The sequence below is a fragment of the Artibeus jamaicensis genome, unplaced genomic scaffold (genome assembly GCF_021234435.1).
Source record: "Artibeus jamaicensis isolate MK-2021 breed Jamaican fruit bat unplaced genomic scaffold, CSHL_Jam_final scaffold_461, whole genome shotgun sequence".
NCBI classification, from domain to species: domain Eukaryota; kingdom Metazoa; phylum Chordata; class Mammalia; order Chiroptera; family Phyllostomidae; genus Artibeus; species Artibeus jamaicensis.
Window position 1 is genome coordinate 11,342,968 of NW_026522045.1, and position 21,137 is coordinate 11,364,104.

Sequence of the window (21,137 nt, forward strand, 5' to 3'; positions counted from 1 at the left end):
GTAAAGTGGACTTAGATCCGGTAGATGTGTTGTAAAGTATTTACAGTTTTATAGAACAGCTATTATTTACAGTAATATTAGAGCAACAATCATATGACAGGCTTTATGTGATCTGGATAATATGAATAGGGAGTATAGAACTTTGGGTAGTGTGCTGAAGGAGAACAAGTGGCGTGAAGTATAGAAAATTAGCAATACACTGTGGAGGAGAGAAGAGGGGACACCTGTCAAATGATAGAATATAACCAGCCCAGGTAAAGAAGCCTATACAGAAAGAGGAATACAAAGGTACTATTAAAATATAAAAGAAGTGAGAATAATGAAAAATAATAATAATACAAATATGCAGCAACTTGTGGCTTCCCTGCTATAGCAAAGTGAAATTTGTCTCTCTCTCTCTACTGTTGTGATGCTCCCTCTTTGGGTTCAACTGTGGTCTTTTTGCAGTTCCAAGTTATTTGTGTCACTTGTGGGTAAAGGAAACAGAAAAGGCAGGAGAAGGGAGGAACAAGTGATAACTTTGGAAAGAAAGGAAGAAGGAATAAAACAGGAAAGAAGAAAAGAGAGGAAAACAGTATTGAAACATAAAACAATAGTAAAATTAAAAATATAAAAGATTACTTAAAAAACCAAAAATACACATACAAAAAACAAAGCAAAACAAACAAACAAACAAAAAAATCTCTTGTTGGTTTCAAACTGGCCAAACTGGTTTTTCTGGCTGCAGCAGGCTGAGGGGCGATTGTTGTGGTCTTTCTGTGAGCCTTCTCCCAAGAACCAACCTGGTGCCTTGCCCCAGCGCCCCAGGAGGGGGATCTAGGTCTTCCTCATAGCACTCTTTCCCCGGGGGTCATTACCGTGGACTGAGTTGCGGGAGGAACATGCATGCACGCCAGCCGAGCTGCCTGGGTACTGCGGGTTCGGGTGCAGATCCATCCCAGTTCTGTCGGGGAACTCCAGGCCCTCTGCCCAACTTTGGGTTCGCTGCCAGGCTGGGTGGGGTGCAGGCCAAGCATCTGTCACAGGAGAATCCTTCAGTTTGCTTTCCAAAAACTTTCTCCTTTAGAAAGCCTGCCTCTCAGCACAGCCTAATCCCCCAGCCAGACTGGTGACTATTGGAGTCAGAGCCTGACACTGCGCCTCTCAAATCTCCTGAGCTGGGGACCACAGAGTTCGCAGTTGATCTCAGCCCTTTGTCCTTAGTACCTTCCCTGCAAACTCAAGCAAACAGGTCTCTCCAGGTGCCCAACCTTGCTTGGCCTGGGAGGGAGGGAGCTGATAACCCAGCTCTCTTTCAAGGACCCTTGGGCTGGCCTGGGGCTCCCGAAGAGTCTGCGGTAGATGCAGTGGGAGCCGGGTGCTGTGTAGTGGGCACTGGGCTCTGGCTGAGGCCTCTGCTGCTCCTGTCTTTGCTCCGGTACCTGAGACTCTACTGTACTGCAGCTGTCTCCTTACTGTCTGGTTTTTCAGTGTCCCTTATGATTTCTGGTCTCTTATTTTCATATATGCTGGGGAACTGTTGGCTGTTTGCGCTGTTCCTCCATAGATCGGCCAGGTTTTTCTCCCATGTGTATAGGGAAATGGAATCTGCTCCGTCCTACTCCATTGCCATGTTGGAATCCCCTAAACTATATAAAATTCTTGAACATGTTGGGCTACTTGCTTTATTTTTTCAGAAAATATTTTTTGAATTTCTGGTCTGTGTCAGGCACTGGAGATAAAGCAGTGACCACAGCAGATACATATCCTTGCTTTCATGGAACTTACATTCTCATGGTAGGAGACAGTAAATAAATAAAATACATAATAAGTCAGATAATGTTGAGTGCCATAGGGGAAGAACAAAAGCAGAATAAAGGTCATAGTGCTGTTGAATGGGTGGAGAGGGCTGAAATTTTAAATGTCGTGGTTTCATTTAAAGGAAAGGGCTCACTGAAAATGTGACATTTGAGGAAAGACTGGCAGGCAAGGGAATGAGCCACTGAATATCTGGTGGAAGAATGTGCTAATCAGGAAATAAGTATAAAGGCCCTAAGATAGGATGGTTTCTAGAATATTCTATCAATAGCAAGTAGGTCAGTATGTCTAGAGCCATGTTAAGGAAGGGGAAAGTAGTAGGGGATGAGGTTAGAGTGGTGATGTAGGTAAAGGGGCAGCTCATATATAGGGCCTCATAGGTCATTGTAAGGGCTAGGTATTTTGTTCTTAGGCATATGGGTGGACATTGGAAGGTTTTGAGCAAAGGACTAACATGATATGAGTTAATTTTTCCAGGTATTAACCAGTTGCTATGCTAAAAAAAGACTGTAGGGGACAGGGATAGAAGTAGGAAAACTTGTATGTGATATTTGTAATAATCCAGAGAGGAGATGATAGAAGATTGGGCTAGGATGCTAACAATAAGGATGAAGAAAAGTCATCGAATTCTGGATACATACTGAAGGTACAGCCAACAGGATTTGCTGATGGGACAGATGTGGGGTATGAGTGAAAGGGAGGGATTAAAGATGGCTCTAAAATTGTTTATTCTTAGATACATGGACATTTATTGAGAAGAGGAAAACTAGGACAAAGGGTTTTCTGCTTGTTTATTGTTTTTTTTTGGAGGGGGGTGAGGGGAAGTGCTCTTTCCATTATCTATTGCTGTATAACAAACATTCCCAAAACTTAGTGGCTTAAATCAATGACTTACTTTTCTCACAACTGTATGTGTGTTGACTGGATTGTTCTTTGTTATGGCCTGAATATTTGTGTTCCCCAAATCTCATATGTTGAAGTCTTCACTTCAGTGTGATAGTATTTGAAAGTGGGGGCCTTTGGGAGATATTTAGGGTTAGATGTGGTTATGACGGCAGGGCTTTCATGAATGGGATTAGCACCCTTATAAGGAGAGGCCAGAGAGATCCCTAGCCCTTTTTATCATGTGAGGACACAGCAAGAAGATGGTCATCTGTGAACTAGGGAGTAGGCTCTCAGCAGCCCCTGAATCTGCAAGTGCATTGATCTAGTGAGGAAATAAATTTCTGTTTTTTAAGCCATACAGTCCATGGTATTTTGTTATGGTAGCCCAAGCTGACTAAGACGTTTTTGTACTGGTTTTGTGTGGGCTCGGCTGAGATGGTCGGGCTTCTCTATCCACATGGCATTTTGTTGTAGGGGTAGTTCTTAGGACAGCATTCCAAGAAGGAATGTACAGGTTTTTATCAAACCTTTGCTTTTTTTTTTTTGGTGATTTTCCATTGGAAAAAGCAAGTTGCATGGCTGAGTCATGTGAGCCAAAGGGTTAAATCAGTGTGGGAGGGAATATATAAGGGTATGGATACTGTGATAGTGTGATTCACTATGAGCTAGTACTGTATCAATCTATCATAGGAGCCAAGCTTAGAAGTTGGGTTTCAGAGTGAGATGCCCTCTAGACATATAAGTTTAATATTCAGTAGGCTGTGAGCTATGTGGGGCTGATGTTCAAGGCAGAGGTCCAGGCTGAGATATGATGGTTGGTGTCATCAGCACATAGATTCTATTAAAGCCATAAGATTGGTTGAAATCACCTAGGGAATGGAAGTATATAGAGAAGGAAAAAACTCTTCGACAGCCTGATCCACCCTATCATTTTAGAGGTCAGGGTGATGAGGGGGAACCAGTAAAGCAGACTGAGAAGAAGCAGGTTAAATGTCAGAGGAGAATTGAAAGAACAGTAACCCTGAAGCCGAGTGAAGAATGTTTCAAGAGCAAAAGGGAACAAAAGATGAGGCCTGAGAATTGATCATTGGATTTAGCAATGAAAATGTTACATGATCTTGCTGGGAGTTGTTTTGGTAGAAGCCTAATTAGAGTGAGTTGGAAGAGAGGAGTATTCTAGACAGGGAGTATAGACTAGTGCTGTCTAATAAAACCATGTAAGCTGCATATGTAATTTCAAATGTTCTAGTAGTCACATTTTAAAAAAGCTAAAGAGAAACAGGTGAAATTATTTTTAATAATATATCTTATATCTTATTTCACTCAGTATATTCAAAGTATTATCATTCCAATATGATTAATATAAAATTATTACCAGGACATCTTACATCATTTGACATCCAGTGTGTGAATTTTACACTAACAGTTCCTCTCAATTCAAACTAGCCATATCTCAAGGGCTCAATAGCTACACATGACCAGTAGCTACCATATTGGACAGTATAGTTATATACAGTACTTTCAAGGAGTTTTGCTATTAAAGGGGAAAAGAGGAATGAGGTAGTTGCAGCAGCAAGTGAGGTCAAGTTACTGTTTTAGAATGGAAGCTAGTATAATATAGTTTATATGCTATTAGGAATATTCTAGTAAAGAAGAAGAAATTGTTGATGTAAGAGAAAAAAGAAAGCTGCTGGGGTGATATTGAGTGGGCAAGAGGGAACAGGATCTGGATGTAGATGGGAGGGCCAGCATTGGCTAGGAACCTGGGCAGTTCAACTGTGGTAACAGGGGGTAAAGGCTGAGCATATCAGGTCCCGATACAGATATGATGTTAGATGCAATCATGGGAGTTTACGGAACATTTTTATCTGATTTCTTTTTTTCTTAGTGAAGTAAGAAGCAAAGTCATCATCTGCCATCGAGGATGGGATAAAAGTATTGAACATCTGAGAAGAGAGGAGAAAATACTAAATTGTGGCATGAGAGAGTGATTGGATTGGGGAAGTGTAGTATGGTTGCCTGGCAACATGAAGGATGCTTTTAAGGTTTGTCATCACAAATTTGAAGTGAGAACAGTCAGTGCAGTATTGTTGTTTTTCTCCAGCCACATTCAACTTTGTAGGTACCAGCAGGGAGGAAAAGAAGATTGGAACTTAACCAGATCTGAATTTTTTTCCAAGATGAGTACAATAATGAGAGGCTGAATGGAGTCCAGATTGTATGCCAGAGATAATTAGAATTTAAGGCCATGGAATTTAAGGATGAAAGAGGGAGCCATGAGGGATAGCAAAAACAGAACCAATGGATTGCAGATTCCGGTGAGGTCAAAGAAATGATGGGGTCAAGGTTAGAAAGATTAAGCTGTAAATAGGGAATGCTTGATTTACGGAAGGGATACAGATACTCATAATTAAAAGGTCTCAGACATGACTATGACAATGAGTAGCTGAGGTGTGGTAGAGGGCAGTACAGTTAGAGAAGAGGCCAAGAAACTGAGAGGTCAGGATAGTGGAAGATTCAACTAGAGATATGTTGAAATTATCAAGAAGTGCAACAAGAATACTTTTGGAGAGAGGGGTGGCAAGCCAGTTACTAATATCCTCAAGGAATATTGAGGGCCATGACCCGTATGTTTTTAGACAAGTGTAAGAGGAAAGGATAGTGGGTGGTACACTATGATGGTTGTGAGGTTTTAGGGAGAAAGGAGGACCAGTGGTCAGGAAACAGTGAAGCAAAGAAAGAAGTTACCTTCTGTAGGTATGTGGGCCACAGGACCAAAACCAGTGTCTTTAGAGGCCTAGAGGTGAGGCAGGCTCCCATGGGGAGCGGCTGATGGGGTAAGAACAACAGAATAAAGAAGACATTCAAAGATGTTATTGAAATACTGGGAATTTGGCTAAAGATTTCTCTGTGATTGCATGTGTTGTTCCCTTTCCCTGAAATTCCCTTCCTTACCTCGTACACCTAGAAAACTTTTCTTCATCCAGAAAGAGAAAACTTTCTCCAGCTTCCCTTCCTTGGTGACCCCATTCCTTACTGTGCTTAACTTATTGCACCATCTCATTGTTCACTTGTAAGCTGCAGGGTCATTTTCAATTGCAGGGGCTATCTTTGCTTCCTTATTCTCACTGCCTAGTGTGGAGTCTAGTACCCAGTATGCATTCAGTGGATGTTGAGTGAATGTGTAACATGTAGAAGTGAATGAGTTGAAGGTAGCAGGAAGAAGATTGGAGAAGGGAATATCACAGTGCCCAGTCTCATCTCCTTGGTGTAAATCCTTTCTGGGTGGGATTATAGAATGAGCAAAAGGGGCTTTGGGAGCCTCTCTGGGGGCAGGTCTTCACTGCTGGTGGTACAATTGAATTCTTTCCCAGCACTCATGAAGCTTCTTTCTGGCAGAAATCAATTTCAGAAAAAGCTGTTATCTAGGTTTTCCCCTACCTTTAGTGCTGAAATGATTCTATCCTCCTGGGATAGAAGATGCTAGTGGAAAATATCACATTTTTTTTCTTAGAGTAGAAAAAAGTTTTATGTGTTTAATATTTCTGAAAGTGCTTAACTTTATATTTTCCTTTAGAAGAAAACTGATTTTTTCATGGATTATCCTAGGGCTACATCCAGGTACAGGATAAAAAAAAAAAAAGAATGGTGTGTGTTTGCATATAATTTGCATATGCCTATGTGGATTGGGTCATCTATTCTCAGGGTGTTTTTGTTTTTTCTTTGTTTTTCAAAGAAATTGAATATTTGATCATCTTTGCAATGAAAATAACAAACAGCTGTAAAAAGGCAGCAGAGACCACAGTCAAAGTCTCCCTTCCTAGAGAAGATCACCTTTTTTAAGATTCCCTCTCTTCTAGTCTTTTATGAGATTTTGGATGCCTGTGGTGGACATGGTAAAAATAGCAGCTGCTGTCTGTCTGTATGCCAGACTAGCTGCTGTATTTACTTTTCTATATGTTCTACTTTGCAGCCTTGAAAGGGAGAGGTTAACTTCAGTCTACATAGGGAAAACAGGATTAGAGAGGTAGCACAATTTTCCCAAGGTCACCCTTGTGGGTAGTGACAGAGACAAGATTTAAACCTAAAGCTGTCTAACCCCAAACCCTTTGTTTTGAACTAGTAAGCTGTATTTTCCATCATTGATGTATTGCTTGGTGTTCTGTCTTTTACACTTGCCATTACTAGCCAGGGAATAGTTTGTCACTCTGTCATTTGAATGACAGTGGACTGTCACACAATATGAATTAACTTAACTTATTTCTCCATTTGCTTTGTTTTGTAGTTTCTCAATAGGTGGTGCAGATGTAAACATCTTTGTGCAAATAAGAGTGGTTTCTTGGGTTTTTGTTTTTTAGGTATTTGATGGTAGTCCTAAAAGTAGGATTGTTGAGCCAGAAAATCTGTGCCCTTCGTTCACCCATTCAGTGGTCATTTTCTGAGTGCTTACTGTGTACCAGGTGCTGAAGGTAAAGAGGTCATTCAGAAATGGCCCTTCCCTCAGGGAACTAACAGTCTCGTGTAGCACGGGTGATGTAATACAGAGGGAATGATACTAAAGTGGGTATTTGGGCAAGAAGCAGTGAGAACACTGAGGAACATGGCCTCTGACGGTGTCAGGATGTTCCTTTTTCCCCATGTAACAGGGCAGGGCAGAGAGGAGCGCAATGAGAGGGGGCTGCCTAGTGGTTGAGTTCTTATCCCAGCTTTTCCCAGGTCTGTGGCTGAGCTGGCTCCTGGACGAGGATACTTTCCCCATCTGTTCCTTTCCTGCAGCTGCCATTACTGCCCAAGTACACTAGGTGCAACCAAGTAGAAGGTAGAGAGCAGAGACACGTAGGGAAAATGGCTTGGGGCTTGGGGAGTCGTATGTATGAATGGCTGTCCTCCAGGTCCCCTCTTCTTCCTTTCTATATAAGCCCACAGAAGCCACAGTGACAACATGGTGACCTGTTCCCACTCATTTAGCAAATAAGAAAGTACATGAAGCATAAGTACATAGCTCAATGTGTTAAAAAACCGAGTACTGTGCTAGATGCTAGGAACACAGAAATGAATTTCACATGGCCCATGAACCCAAGGAACTGGTATAGGTGGTTGGACAGACAAAAAAAGAAATGGTACAACTTGGTGTGATGGAGGTCTGTGGGAATAGCAAGGGGCATTGAGCAGTGAGTGCCCTGGAAGTGTATGAAAGCCTAGTGCTCTGCAGTTGTGACTGGCTGTGGTGTTGCCCATCTCCCAGACCCATTCTCCCCCTATAAAATAGAGGGATGAGTTTGATACCGTCAAGCAGCCTTCTGACTCAGTTGTGCTGTGACTCTGCCTCTTGTCGGAGAGCAAGGCTGACCTGCTCCCCCAGAAGACCCAACTTAGCTTTAGCCACTCCATCTTTTCCCCTCCAATCTCAGCCCCACCCCACCCCATAGAGTTCTTTGGTTTTCTGCTTCCAGCCTTCTTCCTCTCTTGGTCTACATACACTCCTGTGATTTCGGTTACCATTATGCACTGATGACACCTATATCTGGACATTCAGTCCATCCTCTTCACTAACTTTGTGATTCATATACAGGCATACCTTGCTTTATTGAACTTTTCGGATATTGTGTTTTCATCAACATTGAGGCAAAGCCCTCCACCAGCAAAAAGTTTACAATTCACTGTAGGCTCATATGATGGTTAGCATTTTTTAGCAATACATTTTGTTAAATCAAGGTATGTACATTGTTTTTAAAGATATAATGCTATTGCATACTTAATTAACTACAGTATATCCTGATAAATCACCCAAAAAAATTGTGTGGCTCACTTTAATGCAAGGAACCAAAGTTGCAATATTTCCAAGGTATGCCTATAATAATAAAAATAATCAGCATCTGTTAAATCCCAGATTTGATACTACAGTCATTACTTAAATTGTTTCACATCATCTACCCAACAATCTTGTGAAGTGGGCAGTGGTACCGCATTTTATAGATGAGTGAGACTGAATTCAAGAGATACTCAGGCTTGCTCCAGATCCCAAAGTTAATAAATGACAAGACCCAGGATTTGAAAACCTGTGTCTGCCAGGATCTGACATTCACACTGTTAGCCATCACACCATATATCCCAGAATTCATCCAGGCACCAAAGAGATATTTCTGCTAAGATATTCCACAGGTACCTGATTTTCAACACGTCTAAAATTGGCCTCCTTGGTTTCCTGCCTTCTCCATCTCAATAAATGGCACTACCAACCCAATGACACCCACACTAGAGGCCCGGGAGTCTTAGTAGATCCTTCCTCACCCTTTCTTCCAATATCCAGTCTCTGTGACTTCCTGCTGATTTCCTCCACTTTTCTCCATCCCTACTGCTATTCAAGGCCATCCATGCTCTTCCCTTTTTGGGTTCCTGCAGCAATCTCCTTATCAGTCTCCTAGCCTCTATGCCTTCTGCCCCAAGCCATCCTCCCCACAGTAGTGGGCCAGGGTCATCCTTCTCAAGCACACATCTGATGTCATCACTTTCTAGCTTCAAATTCTGCAGTGTTTTCTATGGTTCGGCAGCAGAGCTCAAAGCTGTTCCACCCATGGGCAGAAATCTAAGAAGAAATGTTTTATTCAGTCCATTAAGCATGCTTAAAATATTTTGAATCATTTGCCAACACTTAGAAATTAGGAAACTCCACATGAAAGGTTTATTTCTGGCTTCTCTTGCAAAAGCAATAAAAATTGGCAACTCTGGGCCCACGTCCTTGCAGGTCAATGATTGGATGGAGCTGATTGGTGGTTGCCCTCTTTAGAAGGGGCAGGGGCTTTCTAGTTGGCCAGTTTCTAGTATCCCTAATGTTTCTTTGTCTCTGATCAGTCCTTTGCTCCCAGTTACCTGAGTCTTGAGGCATTTGGGCTCATGATCCTGCAGCACAGGGTAGAGTCCAAAGCCCTCAGCCTGGCTCCTAAAGTCCTGTGTGGCCCAGCTCGGAGCAGACCAGCTCTGCCAACCTCTTAAGTATTACTTCGATTCTCTACCCCAGCATACTCTCCTCTGTGGCTCCAACTTTTACACAAATATGGACCCACTGAACCAAGAGGTAGTTCATGTTTCCGCACTTTCCCCACAAAGCTGAGTTTTCTCCTTCCATAATACAGGGATGAACAAAAGTAGGTTCACAGTTGTTCATGCAGAAATAATACAACAAGTAATAAAGAATAATAAAAGAATCAAACTCTGTTTTTCCTACTCACAGCTGTAAACCTACATTTGCCCACCCTCTATATGGTACAGACCTTGGTCTGCGCACCCATCATACTGGTTCATAATTGTTGACTGGCATGTCTTCCTCCCCTGCCTGACTGTGAATCTGAGATTGTAGGGAGCATTTCTTTTTTATCTTCCTATCCCCAAAGTTTTGCACAGGACTTAGAACAGGAATGTCAAACTCATTTTCACCAGGGGCCATATCAGCCTTGTGGTTGCCTTCAAAGGGTTGAAATAATTTTAGGACTGCATACATGTAACTACTCCTTAACTGTTAAGGAGTTGAAATAACATTCAATCCTTTGAAGGCAACCACGAGGCTGATGCGGCCCCCAGTGAAAATGAGTTTGACACCCCTGCCTTTGAATATAATAGGTGCCTAATAACTAATAAATGAATGGATAAATCAGTGAAAGACTCACTTGAAAAAAATTTACTCCAGGATGTATAATAATTTTGCCACCTACTTGCTGGGGTAGAGGGTTCTAGGTTCTTTTCATTCTGGACCACTCCTTTCCAAGACTCTACTCAGGGTGACAGTCATGACATTTATAAGCCTACTGGGATGGTGGTTCTTAGTGATGATAAAGGGAAAATAATATTATTTGTGGTGTACTAGGGGAGGAAGTTGTCTAGCAGTTGGGACATGGCACCACCATTGTATGTAGCACATTTTTAGTTATTTGAATAATAATGGTATAGTAATTATAGTATCTAACACACATTGTACATTTACATTGTATGAGATCTTGTTCTAACAGCTCTCAATATATTATGTCCTTTACTTCTCATAACAATTTTAAGAAATAAATAGGACTCTTATGCCCATTTTACAGAAAACTCAGCTGAGATTTGGGGCGTTTAAACAACTTTTCCAGGGTCACACAGCCAGTAAGTGGTAAAATACAGGTTTAAAACCTAATCTGTTTGACATCACAGTTAACACTCTCAACCACCATGCTATTCCCAATAAATGACATTTCTCTTCTGAAACTTAAGGGAATACACACACACACACATGCACACATCCATAGTAATAATTAAAAGCAAGGAAAAGGGACTCCTAAGGCATAAAGATCCAAGGAGACACACCCATGGGCTAGCAGTAGTTGCATTTGGGTAATAGAGCTGGGGATGATTTTCTTCTTTTCTTCCATTTTGTTTATACTCTTTAACATTTTCTAAATTCCCTTTAATGAGCATGTTTTACTTTTCTAAATTAAGTTTAAGTGTCTTATTTAATAAAAATATTATCATTTCAACATGTAATCAATATAAAATTAACATATTTTACATTCTTTCCCATGTGCAAAATTTGTGTATTTTGCACTTATAGCATATTTCTATTTTAGTCACATTTTATTTTATGTTATTACTTTTACAATAAGTAAAAGCTCTCTCTTTGTAATGGTCTCAGCATTACATGGCAGAACAGAGGTTGGGAGGGGGCTGATTGGAGTACCCAGGTAATCAGTGGGGCTGTCTCTTAGGTAGCTGTTACTAAGCACTGAAAGGGGGTAATCTGCAAGCAGCAGCTGGGGCTTCAGCACCTGCACCTTGTGTGGCAAAGGGGGAGAAGTGCGTCATTAACCCTGCTACCTCACCATCTCCCCTTTTTCTTCAGGTGCTTACACCCCAGAGCCCCTCAGCTGTTTCCAGTGGGCACTTCTCTCAACTGGCCTCATGTTCTTTTATCACTTCAGCATCTTACAGATCCTGGGCCTGGTAAGTTTGGCTCTAACCCCTTCTATCCCCTCTGTTTGGAGTTTTTTCATAAATCTTGATAATCCTGGTTGGCACCGATGCATTGTTTTGTATTGAAAATACAAGATGCCAAAGGCCAGGACATCAGATTGTTGTGTCTGGGTTGCTGATTTATGGTCTGCAGCCATGGCTTCACTAAGCAGTTTTCTGAGTCCTTTAATAATGGCTGTTTCTTTCATCCATTGGGAGGCAAGGATGCTACCTTTCAGTTATAGCCACTTGGATCAGGAAGAGTGAGCTACAACTAGAAAGTGGTTTGCTGTGGATCCCATAGGTAGGCATGACCATAACCCTTACTCTGGGCCTGGGTAGACCTTTCGGCCTACTCCCAGACCCTGAGCTGTGTGGCCAGTGGAAGTACAGTGTTGGACATTCTGGGGTGTTCAGACCTGCTGAGAGCTTGGATGATGGCTGGACTCAGTATTTGAATTATCTAGAACTGAAGAATACTGAGCATATGGATGTCTGGTGGTGGTAAAGTGAATAGGAAAAGTTCAGAGCTGGGGCTTGAGGGGGTGGTCAGGAGACCCAAGTTAAAGTCCTGGTTCTGCCACCTCATCCTCGAGGATGGAGAGCTCTGCACCCCTCAGTGACATGGTACAAAACCCCTAACCTCCCCAACAGGTGCTGAGGACTGGTTTTTAATGTGAGTGGGTTTGCAGGAGGAAGGTGTAGTGGCTGTCCTTGGGGCAGGAGTGGCATGTCTGGATTTGTGTGTGAGCAGAAGTAATATAGTATTTTCCATGTGGAGACTTGCAGGATCTGGCAGGATTAGGCTGTATAATCAATGTCAGCAGTGCCTTTGTAGAAAGAGTTACCTTCTTTTCCCTACCCTAGCATATTGTTCTGCTCTGGTTTACTTTGGGGTGTGGTTTGAGCTCCTTGCCGAAAGTGTGCATGCTTCCTGACAATAGGGATGGAGTAGTATGACCTTCACACCTTTATTTGCACTGCTCTCTACTGGGCCTCCTTGATTCCAGAAGAGCCAGTGTCCTTATGTCACCATCCATACCATACTTCATCCCACTTCCAGGCTGGCTCAGGCCACATCTCCTATAAGGAAGGCTCTGCTTACTCCATTCTTTGCCGTGACCCCCATTCATCCTTCATGAGTCCATTCAGATGCCACTTCCTTCATGAAATCTTACCTGAACACTTTGTCTCCATTCTGTACACTATGTAGATCTGGTGAGGCAGACCCGGTGAGCTCCATCTGGTCTAAGGTCAGATGTGGTAGACAGATCACCCTAACTTGATTGGTTGCCAGTTATGTGGAGGCAGGGACCATACTGTTAACTGTTCTTTTCTCCCATAACACCTTTCTGGGGACTAGGCACATAGTAGATGCTTAGGAATAACAACAGGCCCTATGCTCAACATAGAATGCAAGATGGAGCAAAACCAAACAGATCTCCCAACATTTCTTCCCCATCACTTCCAGAGGGCTCTAGCTTTGACTCACTCATGAAACCTAGGGGAGAGAAATCCTATTATGAACAGGTGGGGATTTGTTAATCCCTACTTGTCTAGTTTCCCTTTAGGTAGAGATGGCTGAACTGGCAGAAGCCAGAGAAAGCCTAAGGATGGTGAACGCTCACTTTACCTCCCTTGTCCCTGCAGGTCACCGAAGTGAATTTGAACAACATGCTGTGTCCGGCCATCTCAGACCCATTCTACGGCCCCTGGTATCGCATCTGGGCCTCGGGACACCAGACTCTCATGACCATGACCCACGGGAAGCTGGTCATCCTGTTCTCATATATGGTTGGGCCCTTGTGTAAATATCTGCTGGATTTGCTCCGGCTTCCAGCCAAGAAAATAGACTGAAGGTGTTTTTTTTTTTCTCTCCCTGAGGAAATAAGTCCTGACTTGATTTGAAGAACACCCAGTTCTTAATGACATCTTGGGAGAGGGCAGTACAATGTTTGGTGTATTTCTTTTTTCCTCCTTTCTGTCCCTTTCTTCCACCACTCTTCCTTCCCCAGCTCTTCCTCCCAGGACATTGCCTGGAACATGGGTGTAGTGCTGAGGGCTGAATCTGTTCTTCACCCCTTTGCTCCTTCTTCCTGCTCCCAGTGGCCTTACATAGGGAGACAGTAGTCAGTAGCTTTCACTCTGCTTGTTGGTGCTCTAACAATGGCTGGTTGAGGAGAAAGGAAACAACAAGCAGTAGTTACTTGGGCATTGAAGTGATGAGATTGGTTGTGTTTCATTTCTCCACTGCCAGGGACCTACAGGTTTGTTCTGGGGTCCCCTTTGTCTCCAGCAAAACCCCCATTGTAAGGGGACTGAGACCTTGTTTCTATACCAGCAGGAAGCCAAGAGCCATGGGATTTCCCAACTCATGGCCAAAATAGAACTGGCCAGATTCTTATCATTGGTGTCTCATGACTCAAAGCAAACAACCAACCAGCCATGATCTCCAGGAGGCTGCCTGCAGTGGGATATGGGACACTACCAGGTCCAAGGGCTTAATTGCATTGAAGAGGATAGAGAGCTGCTGCAGTGGCAAATCTGAAGTGAACAACATTCAAATGTCCACAAGTAATTCTAGGCAGGACTCTGGGCACATTCTGCCTGTGAGAGCTGAGGACTAGCCCACATCCCAATCAAAAGTGAGTATAGAAATTAATCAACAGAAGTGGTAACTTGAGAAAACAGAAAACAGATTCGACTCATATGTTTCCATTTCAGTGTCATGCTGGTAAGAGATGCCAGTTTAATCTTGAGTGCCCTTAAAGGTTCTCTCTCTGTCTTTGGTTTTTGTTTGCTTGCCTTTTTTTGCTTTTTGGCTTTTATTTGCTTGCTCATTTGTTTTTGGATGTTTGAGTCTGGAGAATCCTTGCACCAGGGCATCTCTCTGAAAGGGCTCTTGCCAATGCATTTTGTGGCTTTACAGGATATGTTAGTGTCTTGGGTTTCAGAAGATACAGATCCTGCTGGTGTTGTCTCCTTAGGGCCAGATATCATCACTGTAGCCAGACACAGTACTGAATTGTTGATCATGGGAGGCATCACATGCTCCCCACCCTGCCTACTTCTAAGCCCATGTCTAGATTGAAAGGGAGGTACAAAGGAATTAAATCCTCATGGGTGGAGATGCAGCTGCTCCAAATGGAAGACCTTTTGTTGAAAGACTAGGTAAGTCACTCATGGATCTCAAGAACGGAGACAGTGGCTGGGCTTTTGCTCTTTTCTTATTAGCTTGTATTAAGGAGATTTGCTTAAGAACAGAAAAGATAGTTCAGTGACTTCCTCTGGTGGGCTTCCCCTCCCATCTTCCACCCTAGGCAACCCAGTTACCCTGGACCAGTTTCAATATTTCAGGTGTTACTGTATGAGATGTAGATTGAGCTTTAGTGACTCAGTGGTTACAATTTTAACAAATGGACCTACAGGAGGTAGCAGAATGTAGGACAGTTTCTGAGCAAGGGGAGGCCCAGGGCAGCAACCATGGAACCACCCTTTTGCAGATGCCTGCTGGCACTGAAATTTCAGCCCCCAGGGTGTGGGGCAACAAGAGGGAGATCACTGGGTACTCATAGTCCCCATGAGCTCTGAGAGACAGGTAACCTTCATTTTCTGCTGTCTTTGAGGATACGAACAAGTTTTTCTTAGTGCCTCTCACTCTAGGGTTGCATTCCAGAAGAGGAACCTTTTGATTGGCAAGATTTGCCTTGCCCACCATCAAAGTGCTGCATGGAGGATGGGCCAATAAGGAAATGTGCAAGGCCTCCGTGCTCCTCAGCCTCTTTACAAAAGGAAAAGTTAGAAGGAGGTCACGGGTGGAGCCCTTAGGGGCCTGTCCTGCCCCCTGCCAGTGTGTGTGGAGTCTTTGTAGGCAGATGACATGCCTCAGCTGGCCACAGGGCTATAAGTGACTCTGCAGAAGCTCTTTTTCTCCCTGTGTGGCATGGTACAGGTGGCCAGTCCACCTGGGTTTTCCCTGCATTGGCATGCCTCTAAAGCTTGCCTTTGCCCTGGCTACAGCTCAGTGCCCCGTTCTATCTGGCATTTTGTACTGCTTGGAAGGAAAGAAGACAGTGAAAGCCATGTGCCTGCCCTGGCCAAGCCAAAGATGGATACACTTGTCAGAGAACGGAATACGTGAAGGGGAGATGTAGGGCTTCTGAGGGCCAGGCTGGCTCAGAAACATGGAGGTGGGAGGAACAGAGAGGAACAGTGAACCTAGTCCAGAGGCTCCACAGGGCACCAGGGACTCTGTTTGAGGTGTTAGGGAGCAGTGTGCATCTGAATTGGTCTGTACCTCACTCTCACCTTGGACCAAACCTGGCCAAAAACCTGGCAGCCTGCCTTGGAGAGAGGCGCCCTTACCAGTGGGCCTGAACTTCCCAGCTCCTCTTCAGGGCCTTCGTCCAGTGCCAAGGAGGTTCCCCAACCACTCTGGCCAAGTTTCCATGTCATTAGCCAGCGTGTGCAAGCTTAGTGTGTGTTTGAGAGAGTGTTTGTAGGAGTAGGAGTGTTTGTAGGAGTGGATGACTTCTTTCAAAACAGCCCTAAGAAGAGAAATGACTGTTCCCTGAAGACCCTGGGTAGCCTTGGCCAAGGATCTGGGCCAATGAGAACAGTCTATTCAGTTGTCCAACTTGTGGCATCAGCTGAGAAGAGCAGGAATATGGTCATGCCTGCTTGCAGTCTGAGTATTTGGCTTTGGACACCAAAGATGACCTGGCCCATTTTCTTCCCAGTGATGTATAACTCTGTGAGCTTATGAGAAAAGCACCGAATTTTTCTCCACAGTGCTCTCTCTTTCTCCTTGAACTTCTCAGCATTCACAGAAGCTGCTTGCAGAGTGGTTGGGCTAAGTTGCATGGGCAGTGCACTTTACCATCCAGTACCACAAGTCTAGCTATCAGATCATCTCTTTAGCTGCAGCCTTGGCCAGGGCTTTGCTATTTGTGCTGCTTGATAATTCAGTTTTCTGGGGAGTAGGCATAGCTACCCACAGATAACAAATTGTCAGCAGGTCTCCAGGCACTGGTATTGGGGCTGGGTGGTGCTGAGGGAGTAAGCCGAGTACCTCACTAGGTGGTGGAAAGCCCTTTTTCCTATTCCCTTGGCCTAAAAGACTTCCCTGGATCTCTAGATGTTGATCCAGAGTCATGTGTCCTCTTTGGGAGATTGAAAGGGAGGTATGGGAGGAAAAAAGATGGGCTGAGCCCCTGCCAGTCTGGTTCAGTTGCTTGGGTGACGTCCTGCAAACCAAAGGGTTACTGGCTCTATTCCTAGTCAAGGCAAATGCCTGGGTTGTCGGTTCAGTCCCTGGTTTGGGTGCATATGGAAGGCAACAAATTGATGTTTCTCCTTCACATCGAGGTTTCTCTCCCTCTCTTTCTCCCTCCCTTCCCCTCTCTTTAAAATCCAAATATATATAAAGAAGGGCCATGTATGGCATAGCAGGATAACATGCAGGTGCACTGCTGGTTTTGGTGAATCTGGAGCAGACATAAGAGGGGGGCCTGCAGCCCTTCGTGTACTCCTTGGCAAGGCCCCAGACAGAAATGATCTTCCTCCTTTATGCCCTACCCTGACCTGCCCTCTGGGTAGCGGGTGTAGAGTCATGACAGGGAGTGAGCCTTCTTTTTATATATATAGATCAAGTCAGTTTGTGCTCAGGAAAACCTGTTAATTTGTTGTTGCTCTTGTCTGTGACATTTTTGTACAGTGGTTTGCTGCTCAGTGACATGAAATGAAACAAAAGTCATTTTAAGCAAAGCTCTTGTTTTAGAAACTTCCAGTGTCAGTTTTGTTTATATTTTAAAGAATTATTCATTTCTATTGGTGTTACTGTGGTGGAGAGAATAAGATAATCTGATCTGTAATTATTTCTGCCAAGCAATTGGCAAATGCATCTGTCCCTCTTACACCCCACCCTCATCCTTCCTCATCCTGAAGGCTGACCCCTTCCTGTCACTGCTCCCCTCAATGGCTCCCTTTTAGACCAGTCTATATAATCCCCCTAAATAGTAGCATGGTGAGTATTTTTGCCAAGCTGGTTCTTGGTCCCTCTGCCCCCATTAGTTTGTTCACTTCTCCGGGCATTTTGTAATGAGTTTTCCCTGTTTTCTAAAACCATTTGATTGTACCAAGATGGTTCTGCAGTCACCTTTGGAAATAAATGGTTATTAATTTATGTACTTAGCATTTTGAATTTTAGTCTTAGGTGGGTTTTTTTTGTTGTTGATGATCCCTGAATGAAAAGGAACCCTCACCATGGGACTTACTGTTACAATGTTTTCTTCATTTACTGTTATTAAAAGATTTATGAGAACACAGGAGTCTTGGCCTTGCTTCCTATACCCTCCCAGAAGGCCCCCTGCTTTGAAAAGGAAACAAACGGGGCTGCTGGTCCACCACATCATGGAGCAGAGCACCAGAGGCACTCTCTGCATAGCTTTGCCCTGGGAGCTGTGTGGCCGGATGTGTGGCTTTAAATTCCTACATGCTGCCTGCTTCTGCTAGGGACCCAGGGAGTCTTTTGCTCTTAGCAGGGCTTGTCTGCTGGGGACATTTGCTGCACTCACTGGGCCCATGTTGCATGGACCCGGGCTGGATGACTGAGTTAGACAAGGCAACATTGAAACCAACATGTTCAGACTCAGTCATCCCAAGTTCCCTGAGGGCTGGCTCTGTGCCAGCACTGTTCACCTTGGGCTCTGTGCCCAACACAAGTCAGAATATACTATGGGGAGAAGTGGAGAGGATAACTCTGAACTTCGGTGCAGTCAGACCTGCCTGCCCAAGGCTTCCCACTGAACAGCCCATGGTGAGCATGATTAGCCCAGCTTGACATTACATCAAACAGCATGTCTTCCTTGGTGTTTTACTGGTGCTGCTGCTGCTTCTAGAAGGGGCACAGCTAGCCAGAGTGGCCTGCAGTGCTGCTGGATGTCCTCATTGGTCAGTAGTTGGGCACCCAGCATAGCAAGGAAGCAGGGGCCTGTGACCCTGGGCCACAAAACCACCACATAGAGCAAGTCCTTTGATCTCTTGCCACCCCAGATGCTGCATCTGCAAAGCATTAAGTACATCCATGTGCCAGGTATGATGCTAAGTCCCGCCACACAGTACCTCATTTGAATCCCACAAAAACACAGAGAGTTGACTGGCAGTGCCGTCGCCACCTGACAGAACTAATAAATGGAGAAGTGAAACCAATTTTAGAGAGTGTTTTACACTCACCCCCAGACTCCATGGTCTGTTTGGACTGCTGGCATTACTGAGCAAACCTGAAAGAGAAGGGAAGAAATTCAGGAGGACAACCGGAAAATGATGTGGCAGGCAGGAGAGATGAAAATGATACCCATGACTGCATGACTGGAGTAGTCAAGCCCATGTTTGTTTGTTTTTTGTGCTGCCCGCAGGCCTGAGTGGTGAGGCTCAGAGCAGAGCTGAAAGGTAAAGGAGTAGGGGTAGGGGAAGGGGCACAAGGGTCTAGGTAGAGCTGGCCCAGGTAGAAGGATGGAAAAAGAAACTGTTGGATGGATGGGATAAAAGTTGGGCCCATGACCTTTCCATGTGTCTTCCTTTTCAGGAATTGCTAAATACCAGTGGCCTAGGCCATGCCGTCCTCTTGCCTGGGCTAGTGCTTCTGCCTTTGTCTCTGCCCCAGTCTTTTCCCTACTGTGGGCAAGTTTTTCAAATACAAATCTGACTGCTTCATTTCCCTGGGCCCTGTAAACATCTAGGTTTCATCTCCTTCCCAGGCCCCCCAGGAACCATACACAGGGGAAGACCGCTTGATCCAGGCATATCATACTCCATTTATTTGTGCCATTACCTTTACCCACTTCTTTGCCTTTCTCTTTGTGCTGTTTTCTTAGCTCTCCATTCTCTTTTCTCGTCCAAAGGCCTGAGTTCGAGTGTCAGTTCCTGTGCACAGTCTTCCCTGAGCCCCAGTCTGCATTAGATTCTTCTCTGCTTGGCTTCCACAGCACATAGTACTCACTCCTGGGCTGCAGTTTGCCCCATGTTGTGTAATCCCTTAAGGCTCTCTCATGGCTGTTGAGCTCCTTGAGGGCAGGGTAGGGTCTGATTTTCCCTCCAGCCCCTGGCACCTTGGACCTGCTCCATAAGAAGGTGATAAATAAACAGTGATCTTTCTTGGAGTCCTGCAGGCACAATCATCACCTGAGGGAGAATCCTTGGCCCCGAAGCAGGAGCTATCGCCCATCCTGTGAGCTCTGCTGCATGGGATATGTGCCTTTGTTTGTCAAGATACCTCAAGCTCCAGATTCTGGGCCTCCTTGCTCAGGGGCCCATCCTGCTTCTCTGCAGGGCTCTCTGTGGTTGGGACCTTGGATGAGGTGCTGGTGTTGGGATGGAAGAGAACTGAGACCGTATTTGTTCACCTGACTCTAACCCAGACCACTGGGTAGAGGGTGAGGATGGCATCATCGATCTGCTTTGCCATATCCCTGGCTCATCCTCACCAGGTTCATCCCCATCAGAGTCACCCCTCTGTTTCCAGGGCACACAGACTTGGTGTTTGCATGGTGAAAGCCTAACCAGCCCATGGAATGCATCACCTACACCTTGAAGGGGTACGAAGCAGCTCGGGATGGTTACCATCTGAGCTCCTAGTGAGTTTTATCCAAGGGGGCCGCAGAGGTGCTGCCTGCTTTTGCTGTTGCTTCAGCTGTGCCTTCCTCTTCCCTTGTTCCTAGGACTCTCAATCACTTTGATATTATTTTTTTTAGAAAGACCCTGGGCTCTCCAGTATTCTCTCTGAGAAAGGAGGGGCCTTCCTGTGTACTCCAGGGCATACCCTCAGATTTCTGGAATGTTGGAGCTGATAAGATAACACTCATACAGGAGCTTATAAATTTTCTTGCAAATCAGAATTACCTGAGGAGTTTCAAAGACAGTTTTCAATGGTCAGGCTTCACCCAGCTAATAATTCAAAGCAAACTTTTTTTGGTTTTACTCTAAGTTTCCAGGTTTTGAGCCATGTGTTTGAACTGACCATCTATACCAGTGCTTTTTAAATGAAAGTTTAAGATATAACAAAAGGGATAAAAATAATATCTGAGTTCAGCTTAAGAAAAAGAATGTTACCAACACAGTTGAAGCCCCCTTACCCACAGGTTAGGAAATTGTTCCTTAGAGCTTCAAGGAGGCTGGGGAAGTGCCTTAGAGGCCATTTGGGACGTGGGATGGATGAAGGCAGTGTGGTTGGGCTTCTGGCCATTCCCCTTGCTTCACCCACAACAAAACCAGTTTTATTTTGCGTTTTACATGGAGGGTGTGTAAATGATTTAATTGGGAAAAGGCTTTAAAAGCCACTTATATTCATCCTCACTAGTTCTGTCTCTGCCTTTTGTACATAGAGATCATAGTATAGTAGTTGAAACAGTATGGTGGTAGGAGTCATCAGAAGGGGCCTGCAGTTCCAGTTCTCTGTACCCTCTTATGTCCTGGGTGCCTTT

General features: G+C 44.4%; 1 protein-coding gene across 6 annotated transcripts in view; it reads left to right on the forward strand.

The window, feature by feature from the left end:
• TMEM164 (transmembrane protein 164) overlaps window positions 1-17,984 on the forward strand; it is a 209,814-nt gene extending 191,830 nt beyond the window's left edge. For all 6 annotated transcript variants that reach the window (XM_053657459.1, XM_053657455.1, XM_053657460.1 and 3 more), the window contains 2 exons: window positions 11,549-11,649; window positions 13,309-17,984. In XM_053657459.1, the coding sequence (XP_053513434.1) occupies window positions 11,549-11,649; window positions 13,309-13,515 (308 nt within the window). In that variant the 3' untranslated portion in view covers window positions 13,516-17,984. The remainder of the gene's footprint in view (window positions 1-11,548; window positions 11,650-13,308) is intronic.
• Window positions 17,985-21,137: the final 3,153 nt, after the last annotated feature.